This window comes from Heterodontus francisci, chromosome 23 (assembly GCF_036365525.1).
Source record: "Heterodontus francisci isolate sHetFra1 chromosome 23, sHetFra1.hap1, whole genome shotgun sequence".
Taxonomy (NCBI): domain Eukaryota; kingdom Metazoa; phylum Chordata; class Chondrichthyes; order Heterodontiformes; family Heterodontidae; genus Heterodontus; species Heterodontus francisci.
In genome coordinates this window covers 2,132,818-2,151,388 of record NC_090393.1, presented here as the reverse complement: position 1 = coordinate 2,151,388, position 18,571 = coordinate 2,132,818, and the positions used below count along the sequence as shown (strand labels likewise).

The window sequence follows — 18,571 nt, the reverse complement described above, 5'->3', positions numbered from 1 at the left end:
AAACTCTTCCTGAACATGGTCATATGTCCAGACACAGCGTCTCCTCCTGTCGCTCAAAAAGCTGCTCTGAGGAAGGTCACCCCTGTGGTTTCTTTGACATTGCTGGTTTTCCTGTCCTTGTACCAGTTCAACTTCCTTTCAAAGCACCCATAAAGTTCAGCTGTTGTTATGACTTCCTTTCAAAACATTGCAGGAAGTCCAACTATGCTCAGATGTCTTCCACTGAGCAAAAAATCCTTTTCTCAGCTTTTAAAATACACAGAATCCTAAGTTCTGAGTACAAAAAAAAAACCTTTGTAACATTATTAAATATCCATCCAAGTTGTTCTCCACCAAGAACTTGCGTATCCTGTCACTGGACATGCTCGCTGGCATGTTGCATTTTCAAACCAGCCTGGAAACTGCTTATGTTCGACTGCATTGGTTCGAGTCGTGGTGCAGCGAAGCCAGTCTTTCTCAGCTATCGGTAACTGAGGCCTCCTTCAGTGCTGGCTGACAGAGTTGTGTTCTGGACGGCATGAATAAGCGTGAGTTGGCTAAGACTATTTCTATTGGAGATGGCACCTACTATCTCTTTGAGCAAGGAAAGTCTCTGTCCAGCACTGACAAGTAATGAAAGGCTGGCGCTAATTGGAACCAAAGAAATTGGCTTTGCAAAATGCATGGACATATGTTTCTCTTGACACAAGTATGCTTTTTTCTGTCATGACATGGCCTGCTTGGACAGTACTGCTGCCATCTTGGGCAGGCACCTCTGGTGATGCTCAGCACCAAAAAAAACCTAACTGATTGACAAATATCCTTAAGGAGAGGGAGTTTGCCACACCTACCCTGGTCGGCCTACATGTGACTCCCATTCTGTATTAATTGTTGATTCATAGTGTCCTCTGAAGTGACATAGAAACATAGAAAAATAGGAGCAGGAGTAGGCCATTCGGCCCTTCGAGCCTGCACCGCCATTCAATACGATCATGGCTGATCATCCAAACTCAGTAACCTGTTCCTGGCTTTCTCCCCGTATCCCTTTATCACTTTAGCCCTAAGAACTATATCTAACTCTTTCTTAAATATATTTAATGATTTGGCCTCAACTGCTTTCTGTGGTAGAGAATTCCACAGGTTCACCGCTCTCTGGGTGAAGAAATCCCTCCTCATCTCCGCCCTAAATGGCTTACCCCTTATCCTTAGACTGTGACCCCTGGTCCTGGACTCCCCCACCATCAGGAACATCCTTCCTGCATTTAGTCTGTCCAGTCCTGTTAGAATTTTGTAGGTTTCTATGAGATCCCCTCACATTCTTCTAAACTCGAAGCGAATACAAGCCTAATCAACCCAATCTCTCTTCATACGTCAGTCCTGCCATCCCAGAAGTCAGTCTGGTGAACCTTCACTGCACTCCCTCCATAGCAAGAACATCCTTCCTCAGATAAGGAGACCAAAACTGCACACAATACTCCAGATGTGGTCTCACTAAGACCTTGTATAATTGCAGCAAGACATCCCTGCTCCTGTACTCGAATCCTCTCGCTATGAAGGCCAACATACCATTTGCCTTCTTAACTGCCTGCTGCACCTGCATGCTTGCTTTCAGCAACTGGTGCACAAGAACACCCAGGTCTCGCTGTACCTCCCCCTTTCCCAATCTATCACCGATCGGATAATCTGCCTTTCTGTTTTTGCCACCAAAGTGGATAACCTCACATTTATCCACATTATACTGCCTCTACCCCTCATTATACAGCCTCTACCAGTCATGGATGAGCTGGACATACAGCCAACCAAATCAGAACTCAGTGATGCCATTGATTCCCTAGCCAGCGGAAAAGCCCCTGGGAAGGACAGCATTCACCCTGAAATAATCAAGAGTGCCAAGCCTGCTATACTCTCAGCACTCCATGAACTGCTATGCCTGTGCTGGGACGAGGGAGCAGTACCCCAGGACATGCGCGATGCCAACATCATCACCCTCTATAAAAACAAAGGTGACCGCGGTGACTGCAACAACTACCGTGGAATCTCCCTGCTCAGCATAGTGGGGAAAGTCTTTGCTCGAGTCACTCTGAACAGGCTCCAGAAGCTGGCTGAGCGCGTCTACCCTGAGGCACAGTGTGGCTTTCGTGCAGAGAGATCGACCGTTGACATGCTGTTCTCCCTTCGTCAGATACAGGAGAAATGCCGTGAACAACAGATGCCCCTGTACATTGCTTTCATTGATCTCACCAAAGCCTTTGACCTCGTCAGCAGACGTGGTCTCTTCAGACTACTAGAAAAGATCGGATGTCCACCAAAGCTACTAAGTATCATCACCTCATTCCATGACAATATGAAAGGCACAATTCAACATGGTGGCTCTTCATCAGAGCCCTTTCCTATCCTGAGTGGTGTGAAACAGGGCTGTGTTCTCGCACCCACACTTTTTGGGATTTTCTTCTCCCTGCTGCTTTCACATGCGTTCAAATCCTCTGAAGAAGGAATTTTCCTCCACACAAGATCAGGGGGCAGGTTGTTCAACCTTGCCCGTCTAAGAGCGAAGTCCAAAGTACGGAAAGTCCTCATCAGAGAACTCCTCTTTGCTGACGATGCTGCTTTAACATCTCACACTGAAGAGTGCCTGCAGAGTCTCATCGACAGGTTTGCGTCTGCCTGCAATGAATTTGGCCTAACCATCAGCCTCAAGAAAACGAACATCATGGGGCAGGATGTCAGAAATGCTCCATCCATCAATATTGGCGACCACGCTCTGGAAGTGGTTCAAGAGTTCACCTACCTCGGCTCAACTATCACCAGTAACCTGTCTCTAGATGCAGAAATCAACAAGCGCATGGGTAAGGCTTCCACTGCTATGTCCAGATTGGCCAGGAGAGTGTGGGAAAATGGCGCACTGACACGGAACACAAAAGTCCGAGTGTATCAGGCCTGTGTCCTCAGTACCTTGCTCTAAGGCAGCGAGGCCTGGACAACGTATGCCAGCCAAGAGCGACGTCTCAATTCATTCCATCTTCGCTGCCTTCGGAGAATACTTGGCATCAGGTGGCAGGACTATATCTCCAACACAGAAGTCCTTGAAGCAGCCAACACCCCCAGCTTATACACACTACTGAGTTAGCGGCGCTTGCGATGGCTTGGCCATGTGAGCCGCATGGAAGATGGCAGGATCCCCAAAGACACATTGTACAGCGAGCTCGCCACTGGTATCAGACCCACCGGCCGTCCATGTCTCCGCTATAAAGACGTCTGCAAACGCGACATGAAATCGTGTGACATTGATCACAAGTCGTGGGAGTCAGTTGCCAGCATTCGCCAGAGCTGGCGGGCAGCCATAAAGACAGGGCTAAATTGTGGCGAGTCGAAGAGACTTAGTAGTTGGCAGGAAAAAAGACAGAGGCGCAAGGGGAGAGCCAACTGTGCAACAGCCCCGACAAACAAATTTCTCTGCAGCACCTGTGGAAGAGCCTGTCACTCCAGAATTGGCCTTTATAGGCACTCCAGGCGCTGCTTCACAAACCACTGACCACCTCCAGGCGCGTATCCATTGTCTCTCGCGATAAGGAGGCCCAAAAGAAAAAAAGAAAGAACTGCATCTGCCATGTATTTGCCCATTCACTCAACCTGTCCAAATCACACTGGAGCTTCTCTGCATCTTCCTCACAGCTCACACTACCACCCAGCTTTGTGTCGTCTGCAAACTTGGATATATTACATTTAATTCCCTCATCTGTATCATTAATATATATTGTGAATAGCTGGGGTCCTAGCATTGATCCCTGCAGTACCCCACTAGTCACTGCCTGCCACTCGGGAAAAAGACCCATTTATTCCTACTCTGTGTTTCCTGTCTGCCAACCAGTTCTCTATCCATCTCAGTACCTTACCCCAAATCCCATGTGCTTTAATTTTGCACGCTAATCTCTTATGTGGGACCTTATCGAAAGCTTTCTGAAAGTCCAAATACACCACATCCACTGGTTCTCCCTTATCTATTCTACTAGTTTACATCCTCAAAAAATTCCAGTAGATTTGTCAAGCATGATTTCCCTTTTGTAAATCCAAGTTGACTTTGTCCAATCCTGTCATTGTTTTCCGAGTGCTCTGCTATTACATCTGTTATAATGGACTCCAGCATTTTCCCCTCTCCTGATGTCAGATTAACCAGTCTATAATTCCCTGCTTTCTCTCTACCTCCTTTTTTAAATAGTGGTGTTACATTTGCTACCCTCTAATCCATTGGAACTGCTCCAGAGTCGATAGAATTTTGAAAAATGACCAGCAATGCATCTACTATTTCTAGGGCCACTTCTTTGAGTACTCTGGGATGTAGATTATCAGGCCCTGGGGATTTATCAGCCTTCAATCCCGTCAATTTCCCTCACACCATTTCCCTACTAACGCTGATTTCATACTGTTCCTCCTTCTCACTAGACCCTATGTACCCCAACATTTCTAGGAGGTAATTTGTGTCCTCCTTTGTGAAGACAGAACCAAAGTATGTATTTACTTGGTCTGCCATTTCTTTGTTCCTCATTATAAATTGCCCCGTTTCTGACTGTTTCTGACATAGCAAGCCAACCAGCTGTAGATAATCACTATGAAGAGACCTATCTACAATGACTGTGACATCGTATCAATATTAGACTACATCAATCCCTGTCAATCCTACACAGTTGTCAGCCACATCTGGAGCTGGTGCTAAAGCTTGGGGCTGCCGCAGCAAAGGCTCAATGGGGAAAGACCACTGTGTAAGGGTCCCCCCACCAAGCTGAACTGAGGGGCTGGATCCATGGGAAACCCCTCAAACTGTATCGGGAAAATTTTGTCTCGTGTAAAATGTAAAAATGTATCTGGCACGACAAATGTGAAATGGAAGGGTTGTGAGACAACTCATGATTGTATTGAAGGAAACTGATCACCTTTGCACGGTTTGTATTTTTTGACTTGGTGCTGTTTGAAACTGTTTGGTAATGTATTTTTTACAGATTTTTATGAATAAAGTATATTTTGGAAATAAAAAAAATAATAAATCTGGAGCTGGTGCCCCAGTTGGATTTACTGTGTATCTTGTGGTAAACAGCACATCAAATCTTCATCACTGTGGTTCGGAACACACTCTTGAAGGGCTTTTCTTTAGGTGTTTGTTTAATTTCAAAAGTAATAATGATAATCAAGGAAAATCAGGAAGTAGAAAGTAGTTCAGTTGGCACACCTTAATTAGCAAATGATTGCTCTCCAATATAGATTAAAATTCAAATATCAGTCAGTTTTTAGTGTAGATCATAATCCCTTAAGACTGAGCTCAGATATTTCATTAACCATGGTGTATAGATATCTTGCTGCTGTCTGAGTATAATTAAAAAGGCATTCATCTTCAATTTCCCCCAAACAGATGGACAAAGGACTTGGAGAATCTAAAGATACGTAGAGTGAGATTACTTGGAGATTGTCTGATTTGTGCTGCTTTTCTGAGCTATGAGGGAGCTTTCAGCTCAGAGTTCCGCAATGAAATGATTTACCAGGAATGGCAGAATGATATACTGAAACGTGAAATTCCATTGAGTCAACCATTTCGTTTGGAACATCTGCTTACAGATGAAGTTGAAATTAGCAGGTCTGTTGCATCATAGTACAAATATAGTTATACTACTGTTGTTAATTCCTCCTATACCTGAAAACCACAAGTTTATATCTAATGTAATGATTGGCATAAATTTTCCTCTTCCAATTGTGGTTTCATAATAAAAATAGAAAGATTTGCATTTTGTATAACACCTTTCACATCCTCAGGACATTTCAATGTGCTTTACAGCCAATCAAGTACTTTTTAAATGTATAATATTACAGTTCCATAATTTACTCATGATTCTGTTACCTGTGCAGAATTGCACTCTCAAAACAACTTGCCAGTATAACGTGGGCTTGGCAGGCTCTCTGAACCTGACTCACTAATGACAGAACCTCACTCAGTTCTTGTTACCTCTTAAATTAAAGAAAAAGTACAGTAAAGCAGTTCTGAGCTGGTGCAACTGGCAGCAATCGGGACAGTAGTTAGAAATATTCTACCTCCTGCCACAAACTCTGCTCCTGATTCCATCTTCCTCCCTGGCCACTGTCTGGGGCTGATCCGGATCATTTGCAGTCTTGGCGTCCTTTTTGACCCCGAGCTGATTTTTAAACTCCACAGCGCCATTTGTTTCCATGTCTGCAACATTGCCTGCCTTTGTCATGACCTTAATCCCATAGCCATTCAAACCCATATCTGTGCTTTAGCCAACTCCAGACTTGACCACTTGAATGCTTTCCTTGCTGACCTTGCAATCTTCACCCTCCATTAACTCCAACTTGTCCAAAACTGTGGCTCATGTATGCTAAACCGCACTGTCCCTGCTCCCACCATCACCCCTATCCTACTGGCCTACACTGGCTCCTGATCCCCCAATACTTCACATTTAAGAATGTTTAGCCACCTCAGTCCTTCTCTTTGAAACGCTCATTAAATCTGTCCACCTCTCTTTCCACTGTTTAAAAACTTCCCAACAATAAGGCAAAGAAATTATTTGAATAATTTGATTGGTATTTTTGCAGCAGTTGTTGCTTTGTTATTGGTTGATTTGAAAATAAAGCTGGTGGGATTTAATTGCTTCATTTCCTGTTGAGTTGAGTTCAGCTACTTCTTGATTTCTTTACATTTTGCCATTGGATATTTGATCAGTAATAACAGCTGAGTGATGATTTGAGCCATTCATCTGTTTCTTCGCTGCTTTTAGAGATGTGACACGCTGAGAACCAACACTTTTGAAATGAGGCCTTTGAAAGATGTGATGTGACGTATATGCACAAACTTTCTATTATAAAGAAGATGTTTAATAGAGCAGAGTCAGTTTGGTTAGCTTTAGTTTTGCTGATTTAAGCTTTACAGTTTATTCTTCTGGATTCAGGTGGGGCTCAGAAGGTCTGCCACCCGATGAACTCTCTGTTCAGAATGGCATCCTTACAACACAAGCGAGTCGTTTCCCACTGTGTATCGATCCTCAGCAGCAAGCCTTAAACTGGGTTAAGAGAAAGGAAGCAAAGACCAATTTGAAGGTAAAGTTAAGGTTTCTGTCCAAACACACTTAGCCATTCACCAACCTTGTGGATATTATTGGTATGTGTTAATTTTGACCTGTTATGATGCTTTTCAGTCTATTATATAGTTCATTACCGGTCTTAATTAGCCTTTTTTTAAAATAATAATGAATAGGAAATGTGATAAATGGTAATTGTGTCTGACCACTTCCAGATCTCTTCATTTAATGATCCTGATTTCCTGAAACAATTGGAGATGGCCATCAAGTATGGCTTTCCCTTCCTTTTCCAAGATGTGGATGAGTACATTGATCCAGTGATTGATAATGTCTTGGAAAAGAACATCGAAGGACAACAAGGACGATTTTTTATCGTGCTCGGTGACAAGGAGGTCGACTATGATCCTAACTTCAAAATGTATCTGAACACAAAGCTGGCGAACCCCAAATACCAGCCTTCCGTTTTTGGGAAATCTATGGTGATAAACTACACCGGTAAATTCTAACGCAGTCTGTGTCGCCTCATTAAAAACCTACATCGTGTGTCCACTACAGCAAATTTAACAATACTTAGTGTCAAAATTCTCTTTCCTGGAGTATGTGAGACATTTGCTCCTTGATCAATCTTTTACTCCCTTCCAGTAATTTAAGGGCAACCATATGAGAAAGAATACTAGTATTTAAAAGTTTGTTCTTGGGAGTGGGCAAAGCTGGCATGGCCACATTAATTGCCCATCCCTAGTTGCCTTTGAGAAGGTGGTGGTGGGCTGCCTTCTTGAACCGCCGCAGTCCTTGTGGGGAAGTTGTTCCCACAGTAAAGTTTGATGGGGAGTTCCAGGATATTGACTCAGTGAGTATCAAGGAACAGTGATGTATCTCCCAAGTTGGAATGGTATGTGCCTTGGAAGTAATGGTATTCCCCTGATGTTGCTGCTTTTGTCCTTCTTCGTGATAGAGTTTGCAGTGATGGGATATGCTGGGGCCCCAATAACCACCTAGATTTAATGGTAATCCCATCTTCTGTTACATTCATTTGGAGCTTCTAAATATCAAATCTAAAATCATAGTGTCCTTAATGCTTTTTGCTTAGAACAGAAATAATGAGCAATATTCATATTTTTAGTTGCAATTTATGTTTTGATTCATTATATAGGTGAAAAGAAAAATGAGGATTCTTCCTGAATTTCTTTCTTTCTGCAGTGACATTAAGTGGCTTGGAAGACCAGTTACTGAGTGTTATTGTGGCATTTGAGCGGAAAGAACTTGAGGAACAGAGGGAACGTTTGATCAAGGAGACCAGTGAGAACAAGAAACTGCTGAAGGACCTGGAGGATTCTCTTTTACGCGAACTGGCAACTTCTACTGGAAACATGCTGGACAATGTTGAACTTGTTGAAACTCTAGAAGAGACCAAAACTAAAGCTACTGAGGTAAATGAATTAGGCGAGCTTAATCATTGTTTTATTTGCATGACAGTGCAGTGTGTTGGTACCAGCTCACCCTGCCCTTTGCCTTTAGGTGGTTGTAGGATACCCATAATCCATCTCCTGCATTGTTCCTAAACACAGGGAGGGAAGGATAAAAATTAAATTGGCATTGCTGCTGGGAGCATGGAATCTTTTCCTTTGAAAGAACTGTCTCTTGAAATCTGCTGTCCAGTTTAGACGTTATCCTAGTAACAGAGCTGTTAAACATTTCACGTTTTTTCAAGAAGTATTCTGAGAGACTGGGAATATTCATACAACATCATTTTCGCGCCAGAAAACACGACTAATGCTTTACAGAATCACTTCTATTGTGCATTCAGGCTGTTATTGCAGACAGGTAATGGTATTATAAGAACTAAAATTGATGGCAGTTTGTTAAGAAATCTGGAAAAATCAAGGAAATATTTAACAAATTAAATTATTGGTACTGCTGAAAATAGAGACATGACGTCGAAGTGAACTCTGATTGGTAGAGGCGTTGCCATGGAGAATACATCAGTTTATGGTGACTGACAGTTAACTGCCAAGCTTTGTTTGAAATTTAAACCAGGCAGCTTGACTCTGATTGGTCAAGGCATTGCCCTGAGGAATGAACCAGCGAATGGCTGTCACTTATTTTGTTTAGTTGAAACAGGTTCAATGTGTGTAAATGTTCTTTCTATCTCCAAAGAACAGGGCCCTGTGTATTAATATATGTAGCTTCCAATACACGCAAATGCACCACACTTAGAGCCCTACTGACAATCTTAAATTGGTTGTCAGTGTAATTCTGAACACACTAGAGCTTATTTAGCAAATGTTGTCCTTTCGCGGAATCACATCTAATGTTGGACACTGTGTTTTCAGTTTTGCGAGCCTTGCCTGTTGCGAAGATTGGAAGGGACGTGTTGTTTGATATGATCCACCAGTCTTTGGGAAGTACGACCTATATACCTAGCGTCACACTGGCATTGAAATTCATACATCACGTTACTCATTTTTGTGATAGGCAGGACGTCTTTTTGGCTGACTCGCTGTTTTCTGCCTTTAAGCCAATTTTTTATCCAAGCTGACTCTGACCCTCCTATTCCATGAGTATCAATTTTGTTAACAACCCTTTTATGTGTTATTTTGTCAAAGGGTTTCTTAAAATCCATGTAGATAACATCTATTGCTTTCCCTTCATCAACTTTCCGTGTTACTTCATCACAAAATTCAATGAGATTATTCAAGCATGATATGCCCTTTATAAAACCATGCTGGCTATCCTTAATTAACCCTCTCCAAGTGCCTGTTGATTTTTTCCCCTGATTATTGTTTCTAAAAACATACCCAACACTGATGTTCAACTGACTGACCTGTAGTTGTTAGGACTGTCCTTACACCCTTTCTTGAATAAGGGTGTCACATTTGCCATTCTCCAATCCTCTGGCACCTCCCCCGTATCCAGGGAAGATTGGAAGGCTATGGTAACTCCTTTATCTCCACTTTCACTTCCTTTAGCAATCTGGGATGCAGGCTATCCAGACCAGGCAACTTATCCACTCTAAGCATAGCCAGCCTTTCCAGTACATCCTGCTTATCAATTTTCACTCCATCCATTAGCTGTGCCATCTCTACTTCGACTGATATTTTCTCAGCATCCTATTCCTTAGTAATACTCAATACAAAGTACTCATTAGGTATTCTAGCCTTGCCCTGTGCCTCCAAGCATATATCACCCTCTTTGTCCCTAATTGGCCCCACTCCACCTCTTACTACATGCTTACTATTTACATGCTGGTGGAAGATTTTTGGGTTCCTTTTATGTTAACTGCCATTCTATTCTCATATTCTCTCATTGCCAGTCCTATTTTCATAGAACATAGAACAGTACAGCACAGTACAGGCCCTTCGGCCCACGATGTTGTGCCAAACCTTTAACCTACTCTAAGATCTAAGTAACTACCTATCCTTCATTCTACTATCATCCATGTACCTATCCAAGAGTCGTTTAAATTCCCCTAATGTGTCTGCTTCTACTACCACCGCTGGCAGCACATTCCACGCACCCACCACTCTCTGTGTAAAGAACCTACCTCTGACATCTCCCCTAAACCTTCCTCCAATCACCTTAAAATTATGCCCCCTGGTGATAGCCCTTTCCACCCTGGGAAAAAGTCTCTGACTATCCACTCTATCTATGCCTCTCATCATCTTGTACCCCTCTATCAAGTCACCTCTCATCCTTCTTCGCTCCAATGAGAAAAACCCTAGCTCCCTCAATCTTTCTTCATAGAACATGCCCTCCAGTCCAGGCAGCATCCTGGTAAATCTCCTCTGCATCCTCTCTAAAGCTTCCACATCCTTCCGAAAATGAGGCGACCAGAACTGAACACAATATTCCAAGTGTGGTCGAACCAGGGCCTTATAGAGCTGTAGCATAACCTCGCGGCTCTTAAACTCAATCCCCCTGTTAATGAAAGCCAACACACCATACGCCTTCTTAACAACCCTATCAACTTGGGTGGCAACGTTGAGCGATCTATGGACATGGACCCCAAGATCCCTCTGTTCCTCCACACTACCAAGAATCCTGTCTTTAAGCCTGTATTCCGCATTCAAATTCGACCTTCCAAAATGAATCACTTCACACTTTTCCAGGTTGAACTCCATCTGCCACTTCTCAGCCCAGCTCTGCATCCTGTCAATGTCCCGTTGCAACCTACAACAGCCTTCCTCACTATCCACAACTCCAGCAACCTTCGTGTCATCGGCAAACTTACTAACCCAGCCTTCCACTTCCTCATCCAAGTCATTTATAAAAATCACAAAGAGCAGAGGTCCCAGAACAGATCCTTGTGGAACACCACTGGTCACCGAGCTCCATGCTGAATACTTTCCATCTAGGAGCACCCTCTGACTTCTATGGGCCAGCCAATTTTGTATCCAGACAGCCAACTTTCCCTGTATCCCATGCCTCCTTACTTTCTGAATGAGCCTACCATGGGGAACCTTATCAAACGCCTTGCTAAAATCCATGTACACCACATCCACTGCTCTTCCTTCATCAATGTGTTTTGTCACATCTTCAAAGAATTCAATAAGGCTTGTGAGGCGTGACCTGCCCCTCACAAAGCCATGCTGACTGTCTCTAATCAAACCATGCTTTTCCAAGTAATCATAAATCCTGTCTCAGAATCCTCTCCGATAATTTGCCCACTACCGACGTAAGACTGACTGGTCTATAATTCCCAGGGTTATCCCTATTCCCTTTCTTGAACAAGGGAACAACATTTGCCACCCTCCAATCATCCGGTACTATTCCAGTGGACAGTGAAGACGCAAAGATCATAGCCAAAGGCGCAGCAATCTCTTCCCTCGCTTCCCGTAATATCCTTGGGTATATCCCGTCTGGCTCCGGGGACTTATCTGTCCTCATATCTTTTAAAATTTCCAGCACATCCTCCCTCTTAACCTCAACCTGTTCAAGCATATCAGCCTGTTCCACGCTGTCCTCACAAACGACCAGGTTCCTCTCACGAGTGAACACTGAAGCAAAGTATTCATTTAGGACCTCCCCTACCTCCTCCGACTCCAGGCACAAGTTCCCTCCACTATCCCTGATCGGCCCTACCCTCACTCTGGCCATCCTCTTGTTCCTCACTTCCCCTCTCAACATGTTGTATTTGGCCTGGTTCTCATTTGAAGAATTCACCTGACATGAATCATACACGCTCTTTTTTTTGTTTCATCATATTCTCTATCTCCCTCATCATCTAAGGTGCTCTGGCTTTGGTTTCCCTCCCTTTCCTTCTTGTTGGAATGTACCTAGCCTCTACCTGAAACATCTCCTCCTTAAAGATCACCCATTGTTCGGTTACCATTTTTCCTGTCAATCTTTGGTTCTATTTTACCCTGGCTAGATTCCCTCTTATCCCATTGAAGCTAGCCTTCTTCTAATTTAGAAGTTCTCCTTTAGATTATTCCTTGCCATTTTCCATTGCTAATGTAAGCCTTATGACACAATGATCACTCTCACCCAAGTATTCCCCTACAGACTCTTGGTTCACTTGGCCAACCTCATTCCCAGCACCAGATTTATCAATGCCTCCTTCCTAGTTGGATGGAGAACATACTGAACAAAGAACAAAGAAAATTACAGCACAGGAACAGGCCCTTCGGCCCTCCAAGCCTGCGCCGATCCAGATCCTCTATCTAAACCTGTCGCCTATTTTCTAAGGGTCTGTATCTCTTTGCTTCCTGCCCATTCATGTATCTGTCTAGATGCATCTTAAAATACGCTATCGTGCCCGCGTCTACCACCTCCGCTGGCAACGCGTTCCAGGCACCCACCACCCTCTGTGTAAAGAACTTTCCACGCATATCCCCCCTAAACTTTTCCCCTCTCACTTTGAACTCGTGACCCCTAGTAATTGAATCCCCCACTCTGGGAAAAAAACTTCTTGCTATCCACCCTGTCTCTACCTCTCATGATTTTGTACACCTCAATCAGGTCCCCCCTCAACCTCCGTCTTTCTAATGAAAACAATCCTAATCTACTCAACCTCTCTTCATAGCTAGCGCCCTCCATACCAGGCAACATCCTGGTGAACCTCCTCTGCACCCTCTCCAAAGCATCTACATCCTTTTGGTAATGTGGCGACCAGAACTGCACGCAGTATTCCAAATGTGGCCGAACCAAAGTCTTATACAACTGTAACATGACCTGCCAACTCTTGTACTCAATACCCCGTCCAATGAAGGAAAGCATGCCGTATGCCTTCTTGACCACTCTATTGACCTGCGTTGCCACCTTCAGGGAACAATGGACCTGAACACCCAAATCTCTCTGTACATCAATTTTCCCCAGGACTTTTCCATTTATTGTACAGTTCACTCTTGAATTGGATCTTCCAAAATGCATCACCTAGCATTTGCCCGGATTGAACTCCATCTGCCATTTCTCTGCCCAACTCTCCAATCTATCTATATTCTGCTGTATTCTCTGACAGTCCCCTTCACTATCTGCTACTCCATCAATCTTAGTGTCGTCTGCAAACTTGCTAATCAGACCACCTATACTTTCCTCCAAATCATTTATGTAGATCACAAACAACAGTGGTCCCAGCACGGATCCCTGTGGAACACCACTGGTCACACGTCTCCATTTTGAGAAACTCCCTTCCACTGCTACTCTCTGTCTCCTGTTGCCCAGCCAGTTCTTTATCCATCTAGCTAGTACACCCTGGACCCCATGCGACTTCCCTTTCACTTTCTCCATCAACCTACCATGGGGAACCTTATCAAACGCCTTACTGAAGTCCATGTATATGACATCTACAGCCCTTCCCTCATCAATCAACTTTGTCACTTCCTCAAAGAATTCTATTAAGTTGGTAAGACATGACCTTCCCTGCACAAAACCATGTTGCCTATCACTGATAAGCCCATTTTCTTCCAAATGGGAATAGATCCTATCCCTCAGTATCTTCTCCATCAGCTTCCCTACCACTGACGTCAGGCTCACCGGTCTATAATTACCTGGATTATCTCTGCTACCCTTCTTAAACAAGGGGACAACATTAGCAATTCTCCAGTCCTCCGGGACCTCACCCGTGTTTAAGGATGCTGCAAAGATATCTGTTAAGGCCCCAGCTATTTCCTCTCTCGCCTCCCTCAGAAACCTGGGATAGATCCCATCCGGACCTGGGGACTTTTCCACCTTAATGCCTTTTAGAATACCCAACACTTCCTCTCTCCTTCTGCCGACTTGACCTAGAGTAATCAAACATCTGTTCCTAACCTCAACATCCATCATGTCCCTCTCGTCGGTGAATACTGATGCAAAGTACTCGTTTAGAATCTCACCCATTTTCTCTGACTCCACGCGTAATTTTCCTCCTCTGTCCTTGAGTGGGCCAATCCTTTCTCTAGTTACCCTCTTGCTCCTTATATATGAATAAAAGGCTTTGGGATTTTCCTTAACCCTGTTTGCTAAAGATATTTCATGACCCCTTTTAGCCCTCTTGATTCCTTGTTTCAGATTGGTCCTACATTCCCGATATTCTTCCAAAGCTTCGTCTTTCTTCAGCCGCCTAGACCTTATGTATGTTTCCTTTTTCCTCTTAGCTAGTTTCACAATTTCACCTGTCATCCACGGTTCCCTAATCTTTCCATTTCTATCCCTCATTTTCACAGGAACATGTCTCTCCTGCACGCTAATCAACCTCTCTTTAAAAGCCTCTCACATATCAAATGTGGATTTATCTTCAAACAGCTGCTCCCAATCTGCATTCCCCAGCTCCTGCCGAATTTTGGAATAGTTGGCCTTCCCCCAATTTAGCACTCTTCCTTTAGGATCACTCTCGTCTTTGTCCATGAGTATTCTAAAACTTACGGAATTGTGATCACTATCCCCAAAGTAGTCCCCTACTGAAACTTCAACCACCTGGCCGGGCTCATTCCCCAACACCAGGTCCAGTATGGCCCCTTCCCGAGTTAGACTATTTACATACTGCTCTGGAGAACCCTCCTGGATGCTCCTTACAAATTCTGCTCCCTCTAGACCTCTAACACTAAGTGAATCCCAGTCAATGTTGGGAAAATTAAAATCTCCTATCACCACCACCCTGTTGCTCCTACATCTTTCCATAATCTGTTTACATATTTGTACCTCTATCTCACGCTCGCTGTTGGGAGGCCTGTAGTACAGCCCCAACATTGTTACCGCACCCTTCCTATTTCTGAGTTCTGCCCATATTGCCTCACTGCTCGAGTCCTCCATAGTGCCCTCCTTCAGCACAGCTGTGATATCCTCTTTGACCAGTAATGCAAGTCCTCCACCCCTTTTACCTCCCTCTCCATCCCGCCTGAAGCATCAATATCCTGGGATATTTAGTTGCCAATCGTGCCCATTTTAGAAATTCCTCCCCCTCCTTACCCTTTACTCTAACATTATCCCAATCAATATTTGGGTAATAACACACGAACACAAGAAATAGGAGCAAGAGTAGACCATATGGCCCATCAAGCCTGCTCCACTGTTCAAAATGATCATGGCTGATCTGAGGATTCAACTCCACTTTCCCGCCTGCTCGCTTATCCCTTGATTTCCCGAGAGACCAAAAATCTATCTATCCCAGCCTTAAATGTATTCGATGATGGAGCATCCACAACCCTCTGGGGTAGAGAATTCCAAAGATTCACATCCTTTGAGTGAAGTAATTTCTCCTCATCTCAGTCCTAAATGATCAGCCCCTTATTCTGAGACTGTGCCCTCATGATTTAGGTCCCCCAACCAGGGGAAATAATCTCTCACTGTCTACCCTATCCAGCCCCATTAGAACCTTATATGTTTCAATGAGATCACCTCTTGAGAATACAGGCCCAATTTACTTAGCTTCTCATCATAGGATGGCCCCCCCTCATCCCAGGGACCAATCTCGTGAACTTTTGCTGGCCTGCCTCCAATGAAAGTTTATCCTTTCTTAAATGTGGAGACCAAAACTGCACACAGTACTCCAGAAGTGGTGTCACCAAAACCTTGTACAATTGTAGCAATACTTCCTTATTCATGTACGCCATTCCCCTTGCAATAAAGGCCAACATGCCATTTGCCTTCTTAATTGCTTGCTGTACCTGTAATTATAGTTCCCCAATTTCACCACTCTATAGTTCTTGCTTATCTCTGTGATTTCCCTGCAGATTCACTCCTCTATCTTTCTCTCATTATTTGCAGGCCTATAGAATACCCCCAGTAGCACAGTCAGACCCTTTTTGCTTCTCAACCAAATGGATTGTGTCTTTGGCATCTCAAGGACATCCTCCCTTTCCAACACTACAGTATCTTCTCTACTCAGTACTGCCACTCCACTTCCCTTTTTTCCTTCCTTATCTTTTCTGCTCCGATCTAACATGGTACTACTTCCTTCTCTAGTACTCTCTAACACTCTCACTGCTTTTATATACCTAATGACTCTTTTCTACTTCTATATACTGGTGCCCATCCCGCCTGCCAATTTAGTTTAAACTCTCCCCAACCACACTTGTGAACCTCCCCACGAGCACATTGGTCCCAGTTCAGTTGAGGTGCAAGCCGTCCCTTTTGAATAGGTACTTCCTGCTCCAGATATGGTCCCAGTGTTCTAAGAATTTGAAGCCCTCCCTTCTGCACCATGCCTCAGCCATGCATTGATCTTCCCTATCTACTCTCGCTCGTGTGTGGCACTGGGAGTAATCCAGAGATTGCTACCCTCGAGGTCCTACTTTTTAACTTGCCCCCGAGCTCCTGAAAATCTGACTGTAGGCCCTCATTACCTGTTCTCTCTATGTTATGGGTACTGACATGTACCACAATTTCCGGCTAACTCCCTTCCCCCTGCAGAATATCCTGCACTCTCTCCACGATGTCCTAGGACATGGAATAAAAGGGATAATGGCAGCATGGATACAAAGTCGGCTGAGGGACAGGAAACAGAGAGGAGTGATGAACAGTTGATTATTGGACTGGAGTGGGGTTCCCCAGGGGTCAGTGTTGGGACCCCTGCTTTTCTTCACCTATATTTATGATTTAGACTTAGGTGTGAAGGGCACAATTTCAAAATTTGCAGATGACATAAAACTTGGAGGTACTGTGAACTGTGAGGAGAATAATGATAGACTTCAGGAGGACGTAGGCTGCTGGAATGGCGGACATGTGGCAGATAAAATTTAATGTAGCGAAGTGATACACTTTGGGAGGACGAATGAGGAGTGGCAATATAAAATAAAGGGTACAATTCTAAAGAAGGCGCAGGTACAGAGGGACCTTGTAGTATACAGCACAAATCGTTGAAGGTGGTAGGGCAGGTTGAGAAAGTAGTTAATAAGGCATATGAGATCCTGGGCTTTATAAGTAGAGGCATAGAATACAAAAGCAAGAAAGTTATGGCAAACTTTTATAAAACACTGGTCTGGCTCAACTGGAGCATTGTGTCCAATTGTGGGCAATACACTTTAGGAAGGATGAAGGCATTATTTTTTTGATTAGAGATACAGCACTGAAACAGGCCCTTCGGCCCCCCGAGTCTGTGCCGACCATCAACCACCCATTTATACTAATCCTACACTAATCCCATATTCCTACCAAACATCCCCACCTGCCCCTGTATTTCCCTACCACCTACCTATTCTAGTGACAATTTATAATGGCCAATTTACCTACCAACCTGCAAGTCTTTTGGCTTGTGGGAGGAAACCGGAGCACCCGGAGAAAACCCATGCAGACACAGGGAGAACTTGCAAACTCCACACAGGCAGTACCCAGAATCGAACCCGGGTCCCTGGAGCTGTGAAGCTGCGGTGCTAACCACTGCGCCACTGTGCCGCCCTAGAGAGGTTGCAGAAAAGATTTACAAGAATGGTTCCAGGAATGAGGGACTTCAGTTATGTGGAGAGATGGGAGAAGCTGGGGCTGTTCTCTTTAAGAGAAAAGAAGGTTGAGAGGAGATTTCATAGAGGTGTTCAAAATCATGAGGGGTCTGAACAGAGTATTAGAATTAGAACATTACAGCGCAGTACAGGCCCTTTGGCCCTCGATGTTGCGCTGACCTGTGAAACTATCTGACCTACACTATTCCATTTTCATCCATATGTCTATCCAATGACCACTTAAATGCCCTTAAAGTTGGCGAGTCTACTACTTTTGCAGGCAGGGCGTTCCACGCCCCTACTACTCTCTGAGTAAAGAAACTACCTCTGACATCTGTCCTATATCTATCACCCCTCAACTTAAAGCTATGTCCCCTCGTGTTTGCCATCACCATCCGAGGAAAAAGACTCTCACTATCCACCCTATCTAACCCTCTGATTATCTTATTCTTTTGGGCCTCCTTATCTCGAGAGACAATGGATACGCGCCTGGAGGTGGTCAGTGGTTTGTGAAGCAGCGCCTGGAGTGGCTATAAAGGCCAATTCTGGAGTGACAGGCTCTTCCACAGGTGCTGCAGAGAAATTTGTTTGTTGGGGCTGTTGCACAGTTGGCCTTATATGTCTCTATTAAGTCACCTCTCCTCCTCCTCTCCAACG

At 44.2% G+C, this 18,571-nt stretch overlaps 1 protein-coding gene across 11 annotated transcripts in view; it reads left to right on the top strand.

The window, feature by feature from the left end:
- The window catches only part of dnah10 (dynein axonemal heavy chain 10), a 323,633-nt gene that overhangs the window by 220,872 nt on the left and 84,190 nt on the right, over positions 1-18,571 (top strand). For all 11 annotated transcript variants that reach the window (XR_010977212.1, XM_068054492.1, XM_068054489.1 and 8 more), the window contains 4 exons: positions 5,381-5,602; positions 6,930-7,077; positions 7,274-7,553; positions 8,259-8,488. Coding sequence is in view for 10 of the 11 variants with exons in the window: in XM_068054492.1 (XP_067910593.1) it covers positions 5,381-5,602; positions 6,930-7,077; positions 7,274-7,553; positions 8,259-8,488 (880 nt within the window). In the remaining variant the exon portion in view is untranslated. The remainder of the gene's footprint in view (positions 1-5,380; positions 5,603-6,929; positions 7,078-7,273; positions 7,554-8,258; positions 8,489-18,571) is intronic.